Source organism: Zingiber officinale, chromosome 4B (assembly GCF_018446385.1).
Source record: "Zingiber officinale cultivar Zhangliang chromosome 4B, Zo_v1.1, whole genome shotgun sequence".
Classification (NCBI taxonomy): domain Eukaryota; kingdom Viridiplantae; phylum Streptophyta; class Magnoliopsida; order Zingiberales; family Zingiberaceae; genus Zingiber; species Zingiber officinale.
This window is the reverse complement of record NC_055993.1, coordinates 38,128,402-38,155,054: the sequence shown is the minus strand read 5'-3', so window position 1 is coordinate 38,155,054 and position 26,653 is coordinate 38,128,402. Positions and strand designations below refer to the sequence as shown.

Here is a 26,653-nt window from a genome sequence, read left to right as displayed (position 1 = left end):
GAAGCTACCATGGACAATACCTGGGCGACTCTCCTCCGTGTCCCGGCCAAAGTCTTGACAATGCCTCCTTCAGTGTCCGTTGACTCGTCGGCTTTGGTCTCTCGACGCAACAACAAACCTCCACCTCACAAGGGTGGCAAAGGGCGTCCTTGGTGTGATCATTGCCACCGACCGGGACACACGATTGATAAGTGCTGGAATTTACATGGTCGATCGCCTCGCGCTGCTCAGATTATTCAGAGTTCTGTTGCTTCCGCAGCTTCTGCTTCACAATTAACACCGGAGCCGACCCCACTTCCTTCATATAATGACTTTCTAAAATGGTTTGAGGATCGACAGGCTTCTGATTCCACTGCTACTGTTGCACATGCTGGTAATTCCTTTGCTGGCATATCTCGCTCTTCAGATTCTTGGGTTCTTGATTCAGGGGCCACCGATCATATCACTGGTAATGATTCCCTATTTTCTTCTCTTACTACTTCCGGTTACTTACCAATAGTCACCATGGCCAATGGTTCCCAAACTCAATCCCAGGGTATTGGTATTGTTCATCCTTCTTCGTCTCTTTCCATTCATAATGTTCTTTATGTTCCCGGAGCTCCATTTAATTTGTTATAAATAAGTCAACTTACTAGGTCTCTTGATTGTGTCATTTCTTTTACTAAAACATCTATCTCCTTACAGGACCGGAGTACGGGGAGGATGATTGACTTCGGATGTGAGTCTCATGGTCTTTATCGGCTTCAAAAACCCTCTCTTGTTGGTTCGGCGGCGGCATCTCCACTTCTTATTCATGCTCAGTTGGGGCATCCAGGTCTTGATAAATTGAAACAATTACATCCTAGTCTTTCTCACTTGGAGTCTTTGTCTTGTGAGTCATGTCAGTTAGGTAAGCATGTTCGTAGTTCTTTTTCTCCTCGCACTGTGAGTCGGGCTACGTCCCCCTTTGCCTTGGTTCATTCTGATGTTTGGGGTCCGAGTCGTGTTCCTTCTACATTGGGATCACGATATTTTGTTACTTTTATAGACGATTTCTCTCATTGTACATGGTTATATTTGATGAAGGAGCGTTCAGAATTGTTTTCTATTTTTCAATCTTTTTTTCATGAAATAAAAACTCAGTTTGGTATTTCTCTTCGTACTTTGCAAAGTGATAATGCACGTGAGTATCTTTCTACTCAGTTTCGTTCTTTCTTGGCATCCCATGGTGTACTGCATCGCACATCTTGCCCTCATACCCCACAACAGAATGGAGTGGCAGAACGCAAGAATCGTCATCTCCTTGAGACCACTCGGACTCTTCTTCTTCATTCTCATGTCCCTCTTCAGTTTTGGGGTGATGTCGTACTCACCGCATGTTATCTCATCAATCGCATGCCTTCATCCACTCTTCAGGGCAAAATACCACATCATATCCTTTACCCTCGTCATCCTCTTCATCCTTTACCACCTCGGGTCTTTGGTTCTATATGCTTTGCTCATGATCTTGATCCTAGCATTGATAAACTCTCTCCCCGGTCTCATAAGTGTGTTTTCCTTGGGTATCCACGGTCTCAGAAAGGGTACAAGTGTTATTCCCCTACTCTTCGTCGGTACTTCATCTCTGTTGATGTCACATTCTTTGATTCAGTTTCATTTTTCGGGCCTTCCGCTTCCCAGCCCGAGGTTTCTCCCTCTCCACCGACACCAGTGACTATCTTTTGTCCCCTAGAGGCGTCTCTGTCATCCCCAGCTTCATCTCCTCCTTTACAGGTTTATCAGCGTCGTTCCCGTTCTGCTTTGCCGCCGACCAACACTGATGTTGCCGTAGACACATCTCTGGAGCCAAGTCCTTCGCCAGTTCCTCCGGTCCAATCTGCTGACTCTGATATTCCTATTGCACTTCGAAAGGGTATGCGTTCCACTTGTAATCCTTCTCCTCACTATGTTTCTTTGAGTTATCATCGTCTTTCTCCTTCCTATTATTATTGTCTTTCTTCCTTGTCGTCTGTTTCTCTTCCAAAGACTGCAAGTGATGCCTTTGCCAATCCTGGATGGAGACAGGCTATGCTTGATGAAATGAGTGCCTTACAGAGCAGTGGGACTTGGGACCTCGTTCCTCTACCTCCTGGGAAGTCGGTGGTTGGTTGTCGATGGGTGTTTACGGTGAAGGTTGGTGTAGACGGCACGGTTGATCGGCTTAAGGCTCGTCTTGTTGCTAAAGGCTATACTCAGGTATTTGGATTGGATTATGGGGACACCTTTTCTCCTGTTGCCAAGATGTCTTCTGTGCGTCTTTTTCTGTCTATTGCCGCAATTCGCCATTGGCCCCTTCATCAGTTGGACATAAAAAATGCATTCTTACATGGTGACCTGCTCGAGGAAGTCTACATGGAGCAACCTCCGTGTTTTGTTGCTCAGGGGGAGTCTTCTGGTCTTGTATGTCGCTTGCGGAAATCTTTATATGGTCTCAAGCAGTCACCCAGGGCATGGTTCAGTAGATTTAGTACTGTCATTCAACAGTTTGGCATGACTCGAAGCGAGGCTGATCATTCTGTTTTTTATCGCCACTCATCTACTGGTTGCATCTATGTAGTGGTTTATGTTGATGATATTGTCATCACAGGTAATGATCATCTTGGGATTTCACAAGTAAAACAACATCTTTTCAGACATTTCCAGACAAAAGATCTCGGCAAACTCAAATATTTTCTAGGGATAGAAGTGGCACAGTCTAAAGATGGAATCATTATATCCCAAAGGAAGTATGCAATGGATATTCTGGAAGAAATAGGAATGTTAAACTCAAAGACAGTCGATAATCTCATGGATCCTAATGTCAAGCTCCTACCAAATCAGGGGGAGCCTCTTTCAGATCCTGAACGGTACAGGCGATTGGTAGGGAAACTAAGCTACCTTACTGTCACTCGTCCGGATATCTCATTTGCAGTGAGTGTAGTAAGTCAGTTTCTTAGCTCTCCATGCAAAGAACATTGGGATGCCGTGACTCGCATTGTTCGATATATCAGGGGAGCACCAGGAAAGGGTCTTTTATATGAAGACAAAGGACATACTAAAGTCGTAGGATACTCTGATGCAGATTGGGCAGGGTCTCCCTCTGATAGAAGATCCACTTCTGGATTTTGTATATCTGTCGGAGGTAACCTTATTTCTTGGAAAAGTAAAAAATAGAATGTTGTGGCAAGATCCAGTGCAGAGGCAGAATATCGAGCTATGACTATTGCTAGTCAAGAACTTATATGGTTAAAACAGTTGCTTCAGGAACTAAGGTTTGGAGATGTTACACAAATGTCACTCATATGTGACAACCAGGCCGCTATGCATATTGCCTCAAATCCAGTCTTCCATGAGAGAACAAAGCATATTGAAGTTGACTGTCACTTTGTCAGAGAGAAAGTCATATCTGGAGAAATATCTACTAGTTTTGTCAACTCAAATGATCAGCTAGCAGATATATTCACTAAATCACTTAGAGGTCCCCGGATTGACTACATATGTAACAAGCTTGGTGTATATGATCTATATTCACAAGCTTGAGGGGGAGTGTTAGAATAAGTAATGTTAGAATAAGTAAAGGGGTATTTTTGTCTTTTGGTGTTTCTCTTCTTTTCTATATAAAGGCCTAACTCATGGTATCTCTTGACACGAGATTTTAGGTTTTGCTTTGAATACTAATTCTTTTATCGAATCGGCTTTTGCCCGAAGTTGGTGCAACACCACTCGAGCTCGTTATTATAACTATTCTTTATTCCCGCACTACTAATCCAAGACGTAGTCTTGGAACATATATTTTTTTTGTCTTGTTGCATATTACAAATGGCTCAACAAGAGGGGTTCAGTACTGTTCGTCCCCCACTATTCTCCGGAGATGATTTCGGTTATTGGAAGGGAAGAATGGAGACGTATCTGAAGATTCAGTTCGAAACATGGATGATCATTAAGACGGGACTTCAGCTACCTTCCGATGACGACGGCAAACCAACCCCCTGCAAGAAGTGAGACGCCTCTCTAATCAAAAAGGTGGAAGCCGATGCCAAAGCTACCTGCACCCTCCAGTGTGGCCTTACCAAAGAAGAACTCAACAGAGTCGGCCTGTTCTCTTCTGCAAAGGAGCTCTGGGAAAAGCTAGTCGAACTCCACGAAGGCACTAACGACACCAAGGTAAGTAAAAGAGATCTTTTACTTAATAAATTATATAATCTAAAGATGCAGGAAGGCGAAACGGCAAGTTCTCTACATGCGAGAATCCAAGACATCCTCAATTCTCTTCACGGAATCGGACAGAAGATAGAGAATCGGGACTTCATAAGGTATGTTTTAAACTCATTTCCAAGGAACACATTGTGAGCATCAATGGTAGATGCCTACAAAGTTTCCAAGGACTTGTCTTCAATAAAATTAGACGAATTATTTTGTGAATTTGAACTTCATGAGCAGACTAATGCACAGCCAACCGAGAAAGGTATTGCGTTGGTTGCAGGTACAAGTCGAACACGGGAACCGAGATCACGACGAAGAACAGAACCGGAGTCGGAGGTTGAACCAGACTCAGACGATGAAGACATTGAAATTACAACCGAGCTGGTAAACCTCGTAAAGAAGCTCTACAAAACGAAGGGCTTCAACAAAAGAGATCTAAAAAAGGCAGTAAAAACGAAGGAAGGTTCACAGAACTCAAAGATGAAGTTTGAAGTTACATGCTACGGCTGCAACCAAAAAGGGCACATCAAATCCAACTGCCCTAACCTGAAGGAAGTCAAAAAGCAAAGAAGGAAAAAGGTCCTTAAGGCAACATGGGACGAATCTTCATCGGAGGACGACGACGACGAGCTCGAACAGACGAGTCTACTCGCATTAATGGCCCGGGACCAAATCGTCGAATCCGGAAGCGAGAGCGAGTCCGAGGCGGAGTCCGAGCAAAGCCACGGATCCGTATCCGTTTCCGAAGGACCAGACCCCGCTGTAAGTATCTCCCGGTTAAACATTTTAGTTAGTTATTTATTGCGCAAATTAGCTAAGTCAAACCTGAAAGTTAAGTCATTTCTAAAGGAAGTATCTGTCCTTAAAGAAGTGGCTGACACTAAAACCTTACCTGACCAGAGTCAGACTGAATTTCCAACTCAAGTTCATAAACTCGAGGAAGAAAATTCAAGTCTAAAAAATCAGGTTAAAGATTTAAAAACTACTTTAGAACGGTTTTCTTTGGGCTCCAAGAACTTGGACTTAATTCTTGGGACACAAAGGGCCATTTACAATAGAACTGGGCTAGGATATAAAAGTAAATATAAATCTTACTTATCCTTAATAAACAAACAAAGTAGTAACACAGCCCAAGCATGGGTCCCCAAGTCCAAATTGATCAATCAAGTTGGACTTGGTCAATACTGGGTCCCGAAGGATCAAATACATTACCTCGATAGACTATATCGAGGCCGTGATTCAGGGGGAGCAAAAAGAAAAACAATAATTCGAAATTAAATTATAAATTCAAAAATTAAATTCAAAATTCGAAATTAAATTATAAATTCAAAAATTAAATTCAAAATTCGAAATTAAAATTATAAATTCAAAAATTAAATTCAAAATTCGAAATTAAATTATAAATTCAAAAATTAAATTCAAAATTTGAAATTAAAATTATAAATTCAAAAATTAAATTCAAAATTCGAAATTAAAATTATAAATTCAAAAATCGAAATTAAATTATAAATTCAAAAATTAAATTCAAAATTCGAAATTAAATTATAAATTTAAAAATTAAATTCAAAATTCGAAATTAAAATTATAAATTCAAAAATTCAAAATTCGAAATTAAAATTATAAATTCAAAAATTAAATTCAAAATTCGAAATTAAAATTATAAATTCAAAAATTCAAAATTTGAAATTAAAATTATAAATTCAAAAATTAAATTCAAAATTCGAAATTAAATTAAAAATTCAAAATTTAAATTCAAAATTTAAATTCAAAAATTAAATGAAATTCAAAATTCGAAATTAAATAATTAAATCAAATTAAAAGGAAGGCTCCAGATTATCTGGCACCTCCGAACTTAATATACCCGATAAGGGTAATCAAGAGTAGACCACCCGGCAGGGTAATTGAGGTTAGGTAAAATGGCCTAGGTTTAACTCGACCCACGGTACTGGTGAAATTTTTGGATGATAGTACGTTAGGGAAGCTTGGGCATCGCATGTCTAGGAAGATATGGCTTCGACCTGGTGCATTTGGCCAAGTGGAACTGACCGAAGCTACCCTTAAAATGGATCCTAACTAGTTAGACCAAGGGTTAGTATTAAGTTCAATGGGTAGGACTATTTGGAAAACCTCGAAGGCATGGTTACTTTAATGAGCTCCGTGTGACTCACCATAGCCCAGAAGTTTATCCAAAGAATGCTTACTTGTTGAACCCAAAGCTAAACCTGAATCTAATACAAAGTTAAACCAGACCTTTGAATTCAACAATAAATCATCTCACATCAATTATAGGATTCCCTGATTGACAATTTAGATCGGGTGAGATGACTAAGCAAACTAAATTTTAAATCTTACTTAAAGTTAAGTTAAACATCCTTCAAAATCAAATTAATTCAAATATCTCCAACCTAAACAGTGTTAATCAAGTTAAATTTATAATAATAATAATAATATAAATAAATAAATAAATAAATAAAAAACTTTAAAACACTTTTCTAAAACAATTGCAACAATATAACCAATTATTGTTAACTTAGCCTGGGTAAGATAAAATTCTAAGGAGTCCACTTCAGTCAAACTATCTTTTTATCCATTAACAAGAAACCAATTCATTCACTTTATGTGTAGGAGTTGGATCAATGGATGTTGGATAGTGGATGCTCCAGACATATGACTGGAGATAAATTGAAGTTTTCAATGCTCAAACTAAAAAATTTAGGATCAGTTGCATTCGACAACAATGGTCAACTTAAAGTGATCAGGAGAGGTAATATTGAACTCAGCTCCGATTTTATTATTAGAAAAGTTCTGTTAGTTGAAAATTTCAATTTTAACTTACTAGGTATAAGCCAATTGTGTGATAGCGGATACTTAGTCACTTTTGACAAAGCTAGATGTTTAGTCAAAAATATTGAAAATCCTGAAATCACACTTAAGGGACTTAGGAAAAATAATATGTACTCAATCAATCTACCCACATCCTCAATAAAGTGTTTAATAACACAGGAAGAGGAAACTGACTTGTGGCACAGAAGACTGGGTCACACTCACACTAGACTCATTTCAAAAATGAGTCATAATGGTCTAGTTAGAGGTTTGCCCAAAATAAAATTCATTGAAAACTCAATCTGTAATGCTTGTCAACAAGGAAAACAAACTAAGTCAACACACAAATCAACAAATCTAGAAAGAACCAACTCGTTACTTGAGCTCCTTCACCTTGACCTATTTGATTCACATGGAGCCAAGTCACTAAGCAAGAACCAGTATTGCTTAGTAATAATTGATGACTACTCTAGGTTTACATGGGTAAGATTTCTAAAAACAAAAGATGAAACTTATGAAATATTTAGTAATTTTGCAAACTAATAGAAAATGAAAAAGATACTAAAATTAAAAGAATAAGAAGTGATCAGGGAGAATTTGAAAATCATAGATTTACTCAATTTTGTAAAATAAATGGATACCTACATGAATTTTCATGTCCTAGAACCCCTCAGCAAAATGGTCTAGTGGAACGTAAAAATAGAACACTACAAGAAGCCGCTAGAACTATGTTAAATGAATATAATTTAAATCACCAATTTTGGGTGAAGCAATAAATCGCAAATCATATTCAAAACAGAATTTTAATCAACAAATTTCACAAGAAAACCCCTTATGAACTATATTATCATAAAATTCCTAACTTAAACTATTTAAAATTATTTGGGTGTAAAGTTCACATTTTAAATACTAAAGATTATTTAGGAAAATTCACACCCAAATCTAACCCAGGAATATTTTTAGGATACTCCTCAAATAGTAGAGCCTATAGAGTCTACAATCAAAACACCCTAAAAGTTGAAGAAACAACTAATATAATATTTGATGAAGAAAATAATCTACCAAATATAAATGTGAATGTTGAACCAAGAAATATAGAAGATGATGAAATTAAACCAAATCTTAATAAACCAGAGGAACCAGCCCCTGACCCAATTATAAGACCAACTAGGGCCAGTACCTCTCATCCACCTGACCAAATCTTGGGTGATCCAAACCTAGGAGTCAGAACTAGATCTTCCTATAGAATCCATAGTCAGATTGCCCTAATTTCTAAAATCGAACCTAAAACAATAGAAGAAGCACTACCCGACCCGGACTGGATCATAGCTATGCAGGAGGAACTAGCACAATTTGAAAGAAACCAAGTCTGGGACCTTGTACCTAAACCCATAGATAAATCAATAATAGACACCAAATGGGTTTTTAGAAATAAGTTGGATGATCAGGGTGATATCATAAGAAACAAAGCTAGACTAGTAGCCAAAGGGTTTAGTCAAGTTGAAGGATTAGACTATGATGAAACCTATGCACCGGTAGCTAGACTCGAATCCATTCGAATGCTATTAGCCTATGCAGCAAATAAAGGGTTTAAATTATACCAAATGGATGTTAAGTCAGCCTTTTTAAATGGTTTCATCAAAGAAGAGGTCTATGTAAGCCAACCCCCAGGATTTGAAGACTTAAACAATCCTACTCACGTATTTAAGTTAAAAAAGGCCTTGTATGGACTTAAACAAGCCCCTAGGGCATGGTATGAACGATTGTCCAATCACTTAATTTCCAAAGGCTTCAACCAAGGTAAAATAGATCCAACTCTATTCGTAAAAATTGTAGAAAAAGACATCTTCATAGCCCAAATCTATGTTGATGATATAATTTTTGGATCTACTAACTCTAAATTTCTAAAAGAATTTGTTAAATTAATGGAAAGTGAATTTGAAATGAGTATGGTTAGTGAACTTAATTTTTTCTTAGGCTTACAAATAAAACAAACTAAAGATGGAATTTACATTTATCAAACTAAATATGCTAAGGAGTTAATTAAAAAATTCTGCATGGAAAATTCAAAGATAATAAACACTCCAATGGCAACCAACATCAATATTGACTCTGACCCAGTAGGAAAACCAGTAGACCCAAAATATTATAGAAGTGTAATAGGTAGCTTATTGTACCTAACTGCAAGCCGACCTGATATATTGTTTGCTGTAGGTATGTGCGCAAGATACCAATCCTGTGCAAAAGAGTCACACTTAACCTATGTTAAAAGAATACTTAGGTACATTAAAGGTACTCTAAATATAGGACTCTGGTACCCTAGAACTTGCACTCTTGACCTTCATGGCTATTCTGACTCAGATTACGCTGGATGCAAGTTAGATAGAAAAAGCACAAGTGGCAGTTGTCAATTTCTAGGGCAATGCCTTATAAGTTGGTCAAGTAGAAAGCAACATTGTGTTGCTTTATCTACCACTGAAGCTGAATATATAGCCTTAGGTGAATGCACATCTCAATTGCTATGGATGATGCATACTTTTAAAGACTATCAGCTAGAATATCATAAAACAAAATTTTCAATTGATAATATAAGTTCAATAAATCTAACAAAAAACCCAATTCATCACTCAAGGACTAAACATATAGAGGTGAAGCATCATTTTGTAAGGGATCATGTAGCTAAGGGTGATATTATACTCAACTATGTTGAGTCAAAATCAAACCTAGCTGACATTTTCACAAAACCCTTACCTGAACTTGAGTTCAGCTCACTTAGAAGACAAATAGGCATGTGTTGGGTAGAATAGATACTATAACTTTATATTCTTTATTTTTTTTATAACTTCTAGGTAAAATTGATTTACCAAAATCCCCACTTTACTAGACTTTCGAAAGTTGGATTTAGTCTAGGATTGTACCCTTAGAAATCATGTTCCTCCAGGACTCAGCCAGAGCATCTCACAAACACCTAGGTTTACCTTGATTGTGTTTGTAAAACATAGAACGGTGTGAGATGCATAGGGTACAGCCTGGACTCAAGAATGCTTATTTCTGTGCATCAATATGAGTCTGGGCATTAAATACATAATTAATAGTAATCAAATCAAGTCTTCCAGCCTTAGTCAAATCTAACTGGATCAATTGACTTGACTTGACTAACCAGGTGAACACTGTTGCCCTCTAGGCAATCAGCAAGTAGCTAAATGGTTAGACAGTTGGTGGAGGCAATATTAAAGTTTAAGCATGTTTGTACTTAAGGGCTCTGATACCTGATCAAAACCAAATCTTGACTCATGCTTGGACTTTAGAACACCGAAACCTTACTAAAACTAAATTAAGGTTATCTCTTCTCCTTTGCCTTAAGTATTCCTGAAACTTATCTCAAAAACATTCCTTACTCAAAAACATTCCTTAAACAGTTTTATCAAAATATTCTCCAAACTTAACTTTCAAATATCTTCTTCTTTGAAATTTTTTTTTAAACCCTTTTGAAAATTCATTAAGTTGTTAAAGCTTTAAAAATTATTTTCCCTTGCAAATTTATTTGAAAATCACTGAAGTTGAAACTTGTATTTTGAAAATGTTTCTATGAAAATTTTGGAAACCAATGTTTTTTTTATAGACTCTATAGACTCAAAAAGAGCTCATGTTTTTCTATGTCTATTCAACCAAAATAAATTCTAAGGTGTTGTCCTTCACTTCCCTTGCCTAAGTTAAAATGTTTTTAATTCTGTCTTGAAAATTAAGTTTTTCAAAACTAGCTCATTTTTTATATATGGCAAAGGGGGAGAGTAGAGAAATTCAAAGTAGAGAAATTCTAAAGAAAAAGGAAACCCTGTATTAAGGGGGAGCTTCACAAAAAGTTTACAAAAAGTTTAAGTGTTACCTTAAGTTAGGCGTTCATTTGAATTTAGATACTTAAGCTTGCTTAATATACTTATGCATTTGTTTTTTCACTTAACTTTGAATCTGGGTTGCCATAATCAAAAAGGGGGAGATTGTTGGTGCGGGAATCATCCGACGATCGAACCTGAATTTTGATAATGGCAAAGGATTCAAAGTTAAGGGTTGTTGTAATCTGACATGGTTGAATGAGTTTTTCAGGAAAGTCCTAGTTGCGGTTAGGCAAAGGGAAAAACCCTAGGGGGTGGTAACCCTAGGTCATAGGGGGTGGTAACACTATGCGGAAAGTCTTGGCAGGTCGATAGCTTCAGGCAAAAGTCCTAGGGGGTGGTAACCCTAGGTGGAAAGTCCTGGTGTCGCGAACCAGGTGAAAGTCTGGACTAGCCGGGAAGCGGATGTCCAGCAGAAAGTCCGGAAGCATCGAGTGCTGAGCAAAAGTCTGGAGGATCGACTGGCAACAGGTAAATCTCCTGAGTGGAGTAGGTGAGGACGCGTTCCCCGTAGAGGGAACAGTAGGCGTCGGGTCGACCTAGGATTTCCGGTTGGAAATCCAAAGTCAGACTCGGACAGTCCGAAGACTGTCAATTCTTCTTTACGATGTTTTGTCTTATTCTAACACTGTCTTGCAGGGAATTTTGCTCGGACTAACCTTTGTTTGCAGGTGAGGAACCTGCTGGAAAAAGGCTGTCCGGGCGCCCGGGACCAAAGTTTATCCCACGTCACACTCAGGGATCCAGGCGCCCGGAAGGGATCCAGGCGCCCGGAACATCATATAAAAGAAGGGTCAAGGTGCAGCTTCAAAAAAACAAGAATCTAAGTAATCTCCCTGCGACAAGCTGCTAACGACTCGATCCAGAAAGTGCTGCAACGACACCCCGACAACCCGGAGCTTCGATTTAGTCTTTTGTTGTCGGTATAATCTGTTTACTGCTTTAAATTGTAGTTAATCTTTAATAGTTTTATCGTTCTTATAGTTGTTGCCCACGGAAAGCGATCAAGGATCGCGGGCCTTCGAGTACGAGTCGCTTTAGGCTCCGAACGAAGTAAATCTTCCTGTCTCTCTGTGTTTGTTATTTCTTTATTCCGCTGCGTTTTTACTCGTTTGTTTTACGAATCGAAAGAAATAGCCACGAACATTATTCACCCCCCCTCTAGCGTCGTCTCGATCCAACACGATATACCCATGGAGTTGGGGATGACGTACACGTGGTCATCCCTACCGGAGTACACCAATTCTTCAATCCTCCTGATGGATATTGCACCTTCTTTTCAGAGCAATTTGTGGCCGCCCTTCGTCTTTCTCTCCACCCTTTCTTCTCCGATCTATGCCGCCACTTCCGAATTCCCTTGGGACAACTGACGCCAAACTCTATAAGGATCCTTTGTGGATTTATAGTGCTCTGTGATGTATGCGAGCTGTCTTGGTCTGCTCATTTGTTCAACTGCTTTTTCACCCTCCGGCACCAAGAAGAGGGCACATTCTGCTTCCAGCCTCGTCTCCGAATTGCTTTTTTCTCCTCCCTACCACCTTCTGGCTCGAACTGGAGGAGCAAATTCTTCTTCATTCGATTTCCCCAAGAGGTGGAATGGCCCTTACGATGGCAATCATCACTTCCCCCCTCTCCAGAACTGGGGGAATTTCATTTGGATACCTCCTATATGGAAGCTTCATCTCGCTTAGCCGGCTGGCATCTGAACTTGACCCGTCTACTATCTGAGGAATTGCTGTCTTATTTCTGCCTGAGTTATCTTACTCTTGAGACACCTCGTTCCTTGGGTAAGCTTCCCTTTTAGTTCTGTTACCATTTCATAAGCATTTATTTTTCCTACTATAGCTGACCTCCTACTTGATATTGTATAGCTGAAGTCTTAACCCAGGCCTCAGAGGTTCAGCCTCTTCCTTTGAGCGACATGGAAATAATGAGGCGTGGTCGAGTTATTTTACAAAGAAGATCACTCCCCCACTCGTCTTCGACCTCTGTCGGCGGGACTTCTTCTGCAGATTCCCGACCTCGTCCTCCTCGCAGAGGATCTTCTACTGTCCGACCTGCTTCTATTGCTCGTCCTACTCGTCCCCGAACTACGCGTCCACCCCGGCCTGTCGCCCCTATTAGTCCCCGGGCCCCACCTACAGCCCGACCATTCACCCCGACACCTCTTCAGTCTATTAATCCTCCCCAACCAACTTATATCCCTGGTCGAGGCCTCGGTCGAAGATTCGCCAATGTCCCCCAGGACAGCCCTGCCTTCAGAGAAGCTTCTCAAGCAGCCCGTCGGGCCCGCTCTACTAATGACCGCTTGGATCGTGAGGCCCCTTCTCCTTCTCGGCGTAGGGCTCGGCTACCCTCTGAAGATTCTGACTCGGATGATCAGCCTTTAGCTCAAAGACTTCGCCGCCAAGCCCCTCATCCTGTGTTAAATTCAGGCCCGTCCTCTATCCCCTCTCCTTCACCTCCTATGGCGGTCACCTCTCCTCCTTCGCCCCCTATTGCAACTCTGCCTCCTGTCCCGAGCCAGACAGATGTTCCGCCTGATCCCCCCGCAATTCCAGTTGAGCCTCCCACTGCTCAACCTTCTCCTCCAGCTCAACCTCCTACTCAATCTTCTACGTCACAGCAGCACCAGAGCACCGAGGCCAGTCCCTCGCGTCGCTCTCTGCCAGCTACCTCACCTCCAGAGCCATCTCCTGTGCCTCAATCTGCTCCTTCTAGGTCGGCTGCTGGGCCTTCTAGCTCTGCTGCGAGGCCTTCACAACCGCCACCACCTGTTCCTCTTTATTATCGTACCACTGCTCCTTCAAAGGCTAGGCTACAGTCAAGGCGTGACGTTCCCACCAGCTCCTTGACCATGAAAGGTCGTCTGGCCACCGTGTGGGAAGAAAGCAGGCGTCAGATGGAACTTTTGCCGCCCCTTGCCCAGATGGATAGATTTTCTGAGCTATATATCAAGGTCAGCTTCCATGATGGCTTACTATAACTATTATCTTCCTCATTCTTATCAGATGTTTCTTCTGTGTCCCAGGCCTGTGCAAAGTCCTTGACAGTAAATCAGTCCTTTCATGTTGCTTATCATCAAAATAAGATGTTGCAAGACAAGGTAGCTGAACTAGAGCTTGAATAACCCGGCGCAGGCTAGTCACACTCTGAGGGCTGAAGTAAAAGCTCTAACCAAAAAGAAGAATAGTCTGGAAGTATCCTTGACGATATCTGACCAAAAGCTTAAGGACCTCAAGGAAGAAAAAAGCCAAGTCGAGGTTGTGCACCAGCAACTCATGGATCAGCAAACTTTGGAGCATCAGCGAGCTATGGATCAATTGGCTCAAAAGTTGCGTGTCGCTGAAACTTTAGCGCAGGAAAAGAAGCTAAAATCCCAGGAGGCCCAATTGACATCTCAAGCAGAAGAACTACTGGCCACCCGAACTGAACTGGCCCAGGCCCGGACTACTGCAGAAGGAGTATCGACAGCCCTGGCCATTTATAAATATGGAGAGAATGACCGCTGTCAACAGAGCCGTGCTCTGTACCTGCGTTCTCCAGAATTCTGTACACAAGCAGGGCAGCGCTTCTCCACCTTTATTATTTATGGTGCAGCCGAGGCTCTGCGACAACTTTATGAGCAGGACTACCTGAAATCAACTCCTCCTCCTGAATTTTTAGATCATGACCGGATCCTTAAGGAAAGTCCGGATGAGATTTTTGCTCCTTTCAAATGATTCTTCCTGACTACTTGTGTATAATGACTTAACAATTTCTTGTAAATTACTTCACTATTTTTCCTCTTGCATCCTAAGGTTTACTTTTGTTAAAATTGCTTAGTTTTGCCAAAAGAAGTATTGGGACATACAATTTCTGCTTTCATATCCTCTTCCCGCTCTTTCCGATCTACTTTTTCCCCGGTCTGCTACCTTTAGTCTATCAAGTAGGTGACAGCTCGGCCTACAGCCCGACCTATGCTTCTCTACATGCTTCTTTAGACTCTGTAAGGTCGCAAATAATTTGCACTCCATGGCCGGTCCAGCTTCTTACCTCGGTCATCTTGTAAGTAATAAGCTCCTGCCGATAGTTTTTTAATGACTTTGTAAGGCCTGTCCCACTACGGTGCTAGCTTGGCCACATCTTCCACAGGCTTAATTTGCTTCCAGACCAGATCCCCTTCTCCAAAGAATCGAGGAATCACTCTTCTATTATAATTTTGCCTCATTCTTTGTCTATAAGCTTCCAACCGAGCCGCCGTCACGTCACGGGTTTCACTAATGAGGTCCAGTTCAGCCAACTGTCGCTCTGTGTTTCTTTCATCGTATAATGTCCTCCTAACTGATGGCACTCCAATTTCTATGGGTACGACCGCTTCATTTCCATAAACCAGATGGAAATGTGTCAAACCTGTACTTTCTTGAGGTGTGGTACGATAGGCCCAGAGGATGCTTGACAGCTCTTCCACCCAATTACCTCCCACATGATCTAGCTTAACCTTTAGACCTCGTACTATTTCTCTGTTGACAACCTCGGTCTGACCATTGCTTTGTGGATATGCTACTGAAGTGAAGGCTTGCGTGATGCCAAACCCCTTGCACCAGGCCTGGATTTTTTGCCCTTGAAACTGTCTTCCATTGTCTGACACCAATTTGTGAGGAATACCGAATCTGCAAAGAATGTTCCTCCATAGAAATTGGATGACGGCATCTTTTGTGATCTTGGCCAGGGCCTCTACTTCCACCCACTTAGAGAAATAATCTATCGCCACCAGTAAGAAACGTCTCTGTCTTGGCGGCATCGGAAATGGTCCCACAATATCCATGCCCCATTGATCAAAAAGACATGAAACCATAGATATTCTAAGCAGAGCTGCGGGTCGATGTGTTAAATTTTGATGTCTCTGGTAGGACAGGCAGGTATTTACCAACTTATGAGCATCCCTCTGTAAGGTTGGCCAGAAATACCTGGCCAGGAGTACCTTGTGAGATAATGTCTGACCGCCTACATGATTGCCACAGCATCCCAGACGTATTTCTCCCAAGGCCTAGTCGGCCTCCTCCATACCCAAGCATTTGAGTAAGGGTCTAGAGAAGGACCTCTTATAAAGTTGATCCCCAATCATGACATAAGCATGGGCTTGCTTTCTGACCAGCCGTGATTCCTCTGGGTCAGTTGGTAAGATACCCTGCCTAAGATAGTTGATCATGGGCGCCCGCCAATCAATAGTTGCTTCCCTATTGTTTTACAGATCTATCTGAGCTATAAGAAAAGTTTGTGCCGTTGACCGATCCAATACCCAAGTGGTTAAGGAACTAGCCATCTTTGCTAGCTCATCTGCCTTTTCATTCTCCGACCTGGGGATCTTGGTCACTGTGATCTCTGCAAATTCTTCTTTCATCTTCTCATAAGCTTCCCGGTATACTTATAATTTATCACAATTTATCATAAAGTTGTCGGTCACTTGTTGAGTTACCAGCTGGGAATCTGAATAAACGATTACCCGGGCTGCCCCTACATGCCGGGCTGCTTGCAGGCCTGCCAACAAAGTCTCGTATTCGGCCTCATTGTTGGTGGCTCGAAAATTCAATCGAATAGCCAATTGGAGTATATCCCCTTGTGGAGATATCAATAAGACCCCGACCTCGCTTCCTTGGTGATTTGCCGATCCATCTACATAGACTTTCCAAGTTTCTTCAAAGTTGGTTTGATGAATTTCTGCTAAGAAATCTGCCAAGGCCTGCGCCTTAATGGCTGTACGAGGCTGATATTGTATATCGTATTCCCCCAACTCCGTCGCCCACTTGATAAGTTGGCCTGCAACTTCTACATTAGTTAGAGCTCTTCCCATGGTGCTATTGGTCAAAACCGTGATAGGATGTGACAAGAAGTAATGTCTTAACCGTCGAGCCATAAGGACCAATCCGTAAACCAACTTCTCGAGGGTCGTGTATCAAGCCTCGACCCCTTTTAATAGATGACTGAAGAAATACACTGACCATTGTACATTGTCATGTTCCTTAACAAGCACAACCCCTACGACCTCGGGGGTGGAAGATAAGTAAACCCATAAGGGTTCTCCAACAACTGGCTTAAATAGAGATGGCAAAGCCTCCAAATACTTCTTCAGCTCCTCAAAATCTCTGGTACAATCTTCATCCCATTGGAATTTGGAGGCCTTCCTGAGCACTTTAAAGAAAGGAGCGGCCCGGTCTGCAGATCTGGAAATGAATCTTGACAGGGTTGTTATTCTATCGACCAGATTTTGAGTTTCTTTCAAATTATGAGGAGGTTGCATATCCTGTAATGCCCGAACTTTTTCTGGGTTGGCTTCTATCCCCCGCTCGATCACCAAGTAACCCAAGAATTTTCCTCCTTTGGCCCCAAACAGACATTTCAAGGGGTTTAGCTTCAGCCCGTATTACCGGAGAGTCCTGCATATTTCTTCTACATCCTTGACCAGGTTCACAGCTAACGGGGACTTGATGAGTATATCATTTACATAAACTTCCACATTGCGCCCGATCTGCTCCCGGAAGATTTTGTCCATCATTCTTTGGTATGTGGCTCCGGCGTTCCTGAGACCAAAGGTCATGACAGTATAACAGAAAGTACCGTCAGCCGTAATGAAGCTAACCTTTTCTTGGTCCTCCAGCGCTAAAGATATCTGATGATACCCCTGGTATGCATCCAGCATGCAAATCCTCTCGCATCCGACCGTGGAATCCACCATCTGATCGATCCAGGGTAGAGGATAGCAATCCTTAGGACTAGCTCGGTTGATGTCTCTAAAGTCTATACACACCCTCCACTTATTGTTGGGCTTCTTTACTAAAACCACGTTGGAGAGCCAGGATGGGAACTGTACTTCTCGAACGTGGCTTGCCTTCCTGAGCTGGTCCACCTCGGCTCTGATTATTTTGTTCTGGTCAGCCGAGAAGTTTCTTTTCTTTTGCTTGACAGGCCGGGAGTCCGGTAGTAAATGTAGCTTATGCTCGGCTACTTCCGGCCTGACCCCGGGTAACTCCTCGGTAGACCAGGCGAAAACGTCCCGGTTACGAATCAAGCATTGAATTAACTCCTCCTTGAGGGGAGAGGGAAGGTCGCTTGCCAAACGAGTTACACTTTCAGGGCGTTCAACATATAATTGCACCTCTTCCCAAGGGATGGGCTCTTCCGCCATGGGCGAAGGCTCTTCTTGAACAGCGTGAACACCTCCATCTTGTATCCTTTGATTTTTCCGAGCCTCCACTCGGACCATGTCAATATAGCATCGGCGAGAAACCCTCTGTTCCCCTTTAACTTCCCTGACCTGCTCGCCCACGGGAAATTTGATTTTCTGATGGAAGGTTGAAACAGCAGCCCTAAATTCATGCAGGGCGGGCCTTACCAAAATGACATTATAAGAAGAAGGGGAGTTCACCACTATAAAAGTGCTCCTCCTTGTGCACACCAACGACTCGGCGCCCAAAGATATGGTCAGCTTAATCTAACCCATTGGCTTCACCTCATTGCCTGTAAATCCATATAGAGATGTGGCCACCGGCTGTAGTTCAGCAGCATCAATCTGCATCTCCTCGAATGCAGTTCTGAACAGAATATTGACCGAATTCCCGGTGTCTACGAAAACCCGATCCACTCGGCTATTGGCGATGATGGCTTTGATAATGAGGGGATCATCATGAGGTAACTCCAGACCCTCCAGGTCTACCGGTCCGAAGCTGATAACAGGGCCAGCAGCCTGCTCTTGGTTGCATCCAACAGTATGCACCTCCAAACAACGCACATGTGACTTGCGTGCTCTTCCTGAATCTCCATCAGTTGGCCCACCAGAGATCATGCCAATCTCCCTGACGGCAGCATTGCCTCTATTCTCGGCTTCCCGCGATCCTTCGGGCTCTTTTCCCCGACCAGGTTGATGAGTACTAGGTCCTGCTAGGTCGGGGCATGACTACCCGGCCTGTCCAGCCGCGGCTTATTGTTCCTCCATCATCTTGATTACTTGAGGGGCTAGCTCGGGCGGCGGTAAGCCTAACTTTGCAGCCCGCTTAAAGTCCCGAGCAAACTGGAAACAATGATTAGTATCATGAGTTCGAGAACGATTGTAAGTGCAATACCGATTGTTCCATGGTCCTGGCCGGGGAGCATGCACAGCTGTGACTCAGAGAGCGGGTCTAATCTCCGGCCCGGGATGGAAAACAGGTCTGGCTTCCTGGGCATGCGGCAGAAGTTGAGGAGGTGGTTGAGGCACTCTTCTCTCCGGCTTGTTGGTAGAGGGAGGTGGTCTTTCGGCTTTCCTCCGAGCAACCTGTGCTTCTTCTACTTTGATGTAGCAGGCAGCTTTTTCCACCATCTCATCAAAATTCCGAGCGGGATTTTTTATGAGATCCCTGAAGAATTCTCCTTCTCCTAATCCATGAGAGAATGCGCTCATTAGAATCTCCGAAGTGGCAGTAGGGACATCCTGGGCCACTTGATTAAAACGGTTGATATAACTTCTTAAGAGCTCGGTAGGCCCTTGCTTCAGAACGAAAAGACAGTGATCTGTCTTTTGATACTTCTTACTACTAGCGAATCGACGCAGAAAGGCCGTCTTGAAGTCCAAGAAACAGGTGATGGACCCTTGAGGTAGCCCATCAAACCACTTTAACGCTGAGCCAGCTAAAGTGTTCAAGAAAACTCTACATTTAACAGCATCACTGTACTAATGCAGCAGGGCTTCATTTTTAAATTTTCGTAAGTGCTCTTCCGGGTCTTTGCTCCCGTCATACTCTCCGATCAATGGGGCCCTATATCCCTTGGGCAATCTTTCATTTAAAATCCTGGCCGAGAAAGGTACTTTCTTATCTGGATCTTCCGGGAATACTTCTGGTATTATGAGAGCCTTCCCCTTATTCGAGTCTCTGGGCAAGGAGCTTTCAGCCATGGAGACTTGTGGTTGTTCTTTCTTGAGGCTGTGGCCCTGGGCTCTGGTTGATAATACCCCACACCGGGCTCATGATAAGGAACCTGAGGAAATACCTTAGGCTGTTTTCTTTTAGAGCCTCGATCTGAAACAGGAAGGGGCTCCTTGGAAGCTTCAGCAGGAGCTTGTCGCGGTCGAGAGACAGTCGCTTGCTTCTCAGAGGCTGCTCGTCTTTTAGCCTCCTTGAAGAGTTCGTATTCTCCAGCGGTCATAGTGACATTGATGCAGCCAAACTCCTCCATCTTTACGTTCCGGAACAGGTTGTTGTGTTCCCACAGACGGCGCCAAATTTGATCCCGTCCGGAAGCTGAGTCGGATGAAGGTGGGCCTTGATGTACTGGAAGTTGACGGAAAGTCGATGCAGGGTCAGGTCTACCTGGCACCCTTCGGAAAGGCTTACACGAGCGGCTGACGATGACAGGTGTCCAGGACGATGACGCTGCGGCTCTGTGCACACACAGACCAGCCCACGAGTCATTAAAGACTATAAACCAGGGAAAAAGTCCCCGGGTCAGGTCCTCCGACACTCAAGTCAGGTACTTTTTCCCCAGAAAGCACAGAAAAAGGACGAAAAGTAAAGACTAGTGAGAAATGACGAGTGAGCATACCTGTATAAGGGACAAGACATCCCTTTTTATACTGCAAAGGAAGTTTCTGGGTCTGACGGGTGTCAGGGAATGTCGGCTGTCAGACTTTGTCTGGCGGTGATTCACACGTGGCTCTTCTTAATAGGCTGGCGGCAAAACCAAAAGCGTATTGAGCCCCGACTGTTAGCATATTCCCTGACACCTTGATTATTCTCTGACATTCTCTGACAAGTGGTTACGATTCCTTGGCTTGTTTGTCTTGTAATGTCTGGACGACGAGTCTGTATTCCGAGATCTGTACCCCGACCTGCTCCCCGACCTACTTCTATATACCTGTTATCCTTGGTTGGTATGTCCCAACCCGCACGCTAGGTCTGTATCCTACCTTGCTTCTATCCACTGTTATCCATGGCTTGTACGCCCCGACCTGCACGCTGGGTCTGTGTCCAGAACTGTTTACTGCTATCCATGGCTTGTACGTCCCGACCTGTACGTTAGGTCTATGTCCAGACCTGTTTACTGTTTTACTGCTATCCATAGCTTGTACGTCCCGACCTGCACGCTTGGTCTGTGTCCAGACCTGTTTACTATTTACTGCTATCCCTGACTTGCCTCCCGACCTGTATGCCAGGCCTGTTTATTCTACGCCCAGAGCCTTCTTTCCTTTACCTTTACTTGGCTAGTGGGCTCAGTCTTCATCTAAACTTGGCCCGTGGGCCCTGCCCTTGATCGCTATAGGGCCGGCCCTTGTTTAACTTACACTCCCATCTTTTGACTGTCCCCTCAGCTGAGACTTGGACCCTGGCCCTGTAAGCTTGACTTCTGACCAGCCACGTAGGCTTGACTTTTGACCCCCACGTAAGCTTGACTTTTGACCTCCACGCAAGCTTCACTTCTGACCAGCCTGTGATCTTGACTCCTAACCATATCATTTTACGGACCCCACGAACATTCACCGTATCATATATATATATATATATATATATATATATATATATATATATATTTTTTTTTTTTTTCCTCCAACATTGGTACTGTTCACACGCGGTGAGTGAAGCTAGTGTCGCGGCAAGCCTAACTAGTAAGGAGTGTGACAAAAAACTTTCTCATGTTTTTTTGAGTCTCATTAGATGTATGTGATGCGAATAGATGCACAATTAGTTTTAATAAATGCTCTTCTTCAAAGTAGGGTACTGCAGTGATGGGGCGAGTGAAGAAAGGTCCTAAGTTTGCTGTCACGAAGAGGCTTAACGGTCATAAAACCCTCAGGAAGTAAGTGAAAAGCTCAACTTGTTGTGCTCCTCTTTGTATGTTATAATATTTCTGAATTTTAATTTTAGGTACAAGGAAGAGGTGTTGAATCCTAAAAAGAAGGATCTTGAAAAGGGGAAACTTCCTTGCAATTTGTACGTATATGTTATTCATTGTATCAATGCTTTTCTTCCTACAATTATTTTCTTTCTTATTTTTTTCTCTTTGTGTTTTGAAGGCCGGGTGTTTCCTCTGCATTGGTCTTCACATACAACGCTGCTATTTGCCCACCTTATAGGGTTATTGTGGACACCAATTTCGTTAACTTCTCTATCCAAAATAAGGTGCCTTTCCTTTATGCATTATAGCTTTCAATGTTGGTTATGCCTATGTGTAATAAAAAGCAATTTAATTTTGTTTTCTCAGTGTATGCAAAATTATTCTGATTGATAGTTGCCTCGACTGTGAGACATATCTATCTCTCTGTTTTCTGTTGAGAAACTGGGATATAGTTTGCATGCTGGCCTCTGATTATCTCAGTAGGAGCTTCTAGATAATAATGAACCACTAATTGAGGGTTTCTTTACATAGTGCCAGTGAGAGTGTCACATCCTAGTTTTTGATGGGCTTATAGATGATGGCACTTGTTTACAACTTTCAGTAGTTATCCCACCATCAATATTTAGTTATTTGTGGTTTTTTTGAAATCTTATTTATATATAACTGTAAGTTATACCTTTTCTACTTTATACCCCTCTCAACTTGGTAATTGATTAGGTTCTAAGTTTTCTCGTTTGAGTTTCCCATTATGCTCTTCACTCCCAATTGGAAGTCCTGTTGCAAAGGGAACATGGTAAAATGCTTGCCAAGTGGCATCCTCATCATTGAGAATACAAGCTCCATCACTCTCCACATCACCAATCACCATGTCTGACTATCCCAACTACAGTTTGGGATCCTTGACGAGCTTGATTTTTGCGTGCTAAACTCATCTGATTTCTCATCAAGAGTGCACGCGCTTGGTTGCCTAGGCCCAAATTGACAAGTACATATGCATCTCCATTGTCTTCATAACAACATATATGAGCACTTCATGCATGTTAGCACCGATATGGTCTATGTCAAGATCAATGAGGATACTATTATCAGCAACCATGAGGCCTTACAGTTACTACCCACCAACTCCTACACTGCTTCTAAGACAAACACATAACCCTTGCCTTATCCTAGAATAAGTCCTATAGCCTTCCTTTCCTCAATGTCTATAATCCCAACCAATTTTAGAGAAATTGGTCCCTAAGATCCAGTACTGGGAAGTTGCAAAGGCCTAATTTTGGGATTAAAGAAGGTGCTGCAATTAAAATCAAATCTTGCAATACATGTTTAAATAAAGGAAAAAAAATGGGGACACTGAAATCAACATAAGACATGACATCATTGAACAAGTGAGGAAGACAAATATAGTCACAATAAAGCAGAGTGGATTGGAAAATCACATAAATCGACTCTAGATATTTATAGCAACGTTGGATCTTTATCTACACTCCTTAACTTCAAAGTTGAAGTACCATAGTTTATATTTTTCATTCAGCTTTTGATATACTGCATGCATGAATTTAATGTGAGATTTATTATTTTCTTTCTCTTATGTGTCTCTTCTCTCAATGTTAATGCTAGAAATTTATCTTGTCTCCCCTAACATGTTTATCTTATCCCACTCTTGCAATAAACAAATGACCCATAATTGTAGTCTCCTCCCATCAGTACACATCGCTTGGCCTATACGTAGAGATCTTAGTCTCTTTTTGTTCACAGCACTTGTATCAATTTCTTTATCCATTGCATTTTTTAAAAAATGGTTGTTTTTTTTTTCTCTTCTACCATGTTTCTCTGTCTTTCTTGCTTTTTCAAGTAAATGCTAGAACTTTAGTCAGTCTCATCTCTGACTTCTCCTTGTTGTTCTTGTATCAAACATTTACTGAAGCTCTCTCTCAAAAGATATCTTTCTTTGTTTACATCAAAAAATTAGATACCTGAATCCTAATCCATCTTTTTTGAAGCTAAGATTAAATTGTCAAACATTTTTCCAAGTGTCCTGTTTCTGATGGTGAAATCATTGCTGTAGACCCTATTGAATCTAATTGTTTTGCTAATGCTGTCTCTTATCTTCTTGCTATTAATAATTTTTTTCATATTGTTATAAATATTATTTACATATTAATAGTAAGAACAAACTGGTTGGTGAAACTTGAGGACATTGTGTTAGTTGACACTGCCAAAATTTCTTTTTTTGCAATTAACGAGAATAACATTATTTGATTGCTCTATTCAAAGATGGTAAATATACTTGTATTGTATATGGCCATTCTAGCTGAGACTACTAGGTGGCTGGAGAAATCAGTATTGTTAATTTTACTAACTTTTCATTCAGTAGAAATATCTATCAGAACCTTGTCGAAGTACAGTTTTATTCATGTGTTAGTTATTAATCAAAATGTCCACTGCTTGATAAGTTCTTTCCTATAGATGATATGTGTTGGCTCTTCAAGAATGTCTGTGATAGTAGTAGAAACATGTATAGTTGAAAATGCTGAAGCTCATCTCTGCAAATCTTAATTTGATGCTATGTTTGTAAGGAATCTTATTCCTCTAGAATACATGATATTTTTCTTTGTTTGTTATCTTTGCTGATTGCTTTCTTAATCGTTCTAGTTGGATTTGGAGAAAGGCATGATGGATTGCCTCTATGCTAAATGTAAGTTGTGTTTTAGTCTTTTAGATGAGGATCGTGCCTGCCTATTTTGTTTATAGTAGGATTATTTGGGTCATCTTAGCACCTTTATCTATTTTATAAAGAAATTGTTTCACTCATGTTTGTACTATAGGCACTCCATGCATCACAGATTGTGTTATGGCTGAGCTTGAAAAGTTGGGACAGAAGTATCGTGTGGCTTTAAGGTAACTTCTTTTTTTTTTCGTCCATCAATTTCATAAAATATATAATTCAATTTTACCTATATAATGGTTAATTAGATGTCTAATTTTTCTTTTTTCTTTTACAGGATTGCTAAAGATCCTAGATTTGATAGGTTACCATGCACACATAAAGGGACTTATGCTGATGACTACATCGTTGACAGGGTTACTCAGGTTTGCAACAAACTAATTTTTAGCACTCAGGCCACTCAATTTTTAGCAATATTATTTCATGGACTTGTTATGTCTGTGCAAAGTTGCAAATTCTGATACATATTCTTGTAAACACCAATTTCCGCTTGCTTACTTTTTCTATTTGAAAGTTAATGAAATGTTTCAGTTATTTGTTAAATTTTGTAGTATTTGGCTCAGGCACTGAGCCCATATTAACCAAATATCTCTTCCTGCCTTAGTTTACTGCTGACTTGTTTAACTAAGTTTTATCAATTTCCTTAGCATTACTGCACCATAGGGTCTGAGTCTGATTGAACCATCCTTTTGGTTTACCCTGTTTGATCTTGTCAACCAATTCAACTATTTCAAACCTGGTATTTTCAGTGTTTAAGGATTGGATTGGGTTCAGGATCTTGTATTTTATAGATAGATGAGGATATTGTCATTCATCTATGCTCTTGTTGGTGACATTTGATATGCCAAAATGTGTTTCCAAAGTCTCACCAATTTGTTCTGCAGAAAGTTAATGTTTCTATAATTTTTTATAAAATTGATCTCCATTTTTGTTGGAAACCTCGCCTGGATTTAATATCCTTAACTGTTTTCTTCCTTTTATATTCTCCACCCTTTTTGTCTTGTATTGAGGATACGCAAGGTATAGGACTAAAGTTGTATTTGCATTACTGTTTTACCCTATTACTAAGATCTAAAAAGCGCAAGGCTTAAACGGATTCCCGGAGTGCCTATCATGTACATTACCAGACACAGGTATTCGATAGAGAAACTACCTGAAGCAACGATTGGCGAAGGTAGAATTCTTTTATTGTGTTAATTCATTCTTCATTTGAGCACTGAACATTTCTTAAAAATGGCCCTTTTATCATCAACACAGCACCGAGATATTGAACAACTTTCAGTACACGGGGCTTCTTCCTGAGTCAGATAATTTTATGCATTTTCCATTATGAACAAACAGAGCCAACCTGTGAGGCTTTGGATTGTTTGTAGCTAGTAAAGCCTTGAAGGCCTTCATGTATCAACTTACATTTAATTGTGTAATATCTTGCACTAAGCTACGTGGATATTAGGAAAAACAATGGTGAGTATTGCTGAAACTGAACTTAGCTCATTAATTAGGTGGGTTATGATTGTGAAAGTGTTTCAGAATTGGATTGAATCGTTTGGTTGAAGCATCTAACCCAAGACATGAAAGCCAATTTGTTTCATTTTAAAATTCTTTGTGATTTTACTATCAATGTTTTATGCTCGCGAACTGTTTATCAATACTCCTTTTTCAACATTAGCAGTCATATTGTAGGATCAATACCAGTGTATGAAATGGCAAAAATCATAATTAATTTGATGATACTTATAAATTTGTTGCACATATTTTGAGCAAGCTAAGTGAGCTAATTGTGATGGGGTCAAAGGGGACTAAGACTCAGGGTGGATCGATGGCTAAGTGACTGGACCTAATTGAGTAGGTGCAATGGACCAACGTGGAAGGGCAGGCGAACGGAGTTTGTGGACTGAACAAGTCGAATGAGTTTGGGTATGGTATCGGTTAATGAGGTATTGAATATTCATACTTGTTAAAAGATAGTATATTTTTTATTTCTATCTAACCCATCATCATTTAATAAATATATATTAAAATTAACATCATATTTAAAAAATATATTAAACGTCTATATAATCTATTTCTAACCTTAACAAAAACAAAAGTTAGTGGTTTATATATATATACACACACTAAGAACATTATGTCGCATATATCGTGCAAATTTGAAAAAAAAAATTAT

General features: G+C 41.1%; 1 protein-coding gene and 1 pseudogene across 1 annotated transcript; both read left to right on the top strand.

Annotated features, from left to right (window-relative positions):
- The first annotated feature begins 12,837 nt into the window (after positions 1 to 12,837).
- LOC121978213 (vegetative cell wall protein gp1-like) lies at positions 12,838 to 14,638 on the top strand. The gene is made up of 2 exons (XM_042530589.1): positions 12,838 to 13,875; positions 14,057 to 14,638. The coding sequence occupies exons 1-2, from the start codon at positions 12,838 to 12,840 to the stop codon at positions 14,636 to 14,638; spliced, it is 1,620 nt and encodes a 539-aa protein (XP_042386523.1).
- A 7,013-nt stretch (positions 14,639 to 21,651) lies between these two features.
- Positions 21,652 to 25,757, top strand: LOC121978212 (annotated as a pseudogene).
- Positions 25,758 to 26,653: the final 896 nt, after the last annotated feature.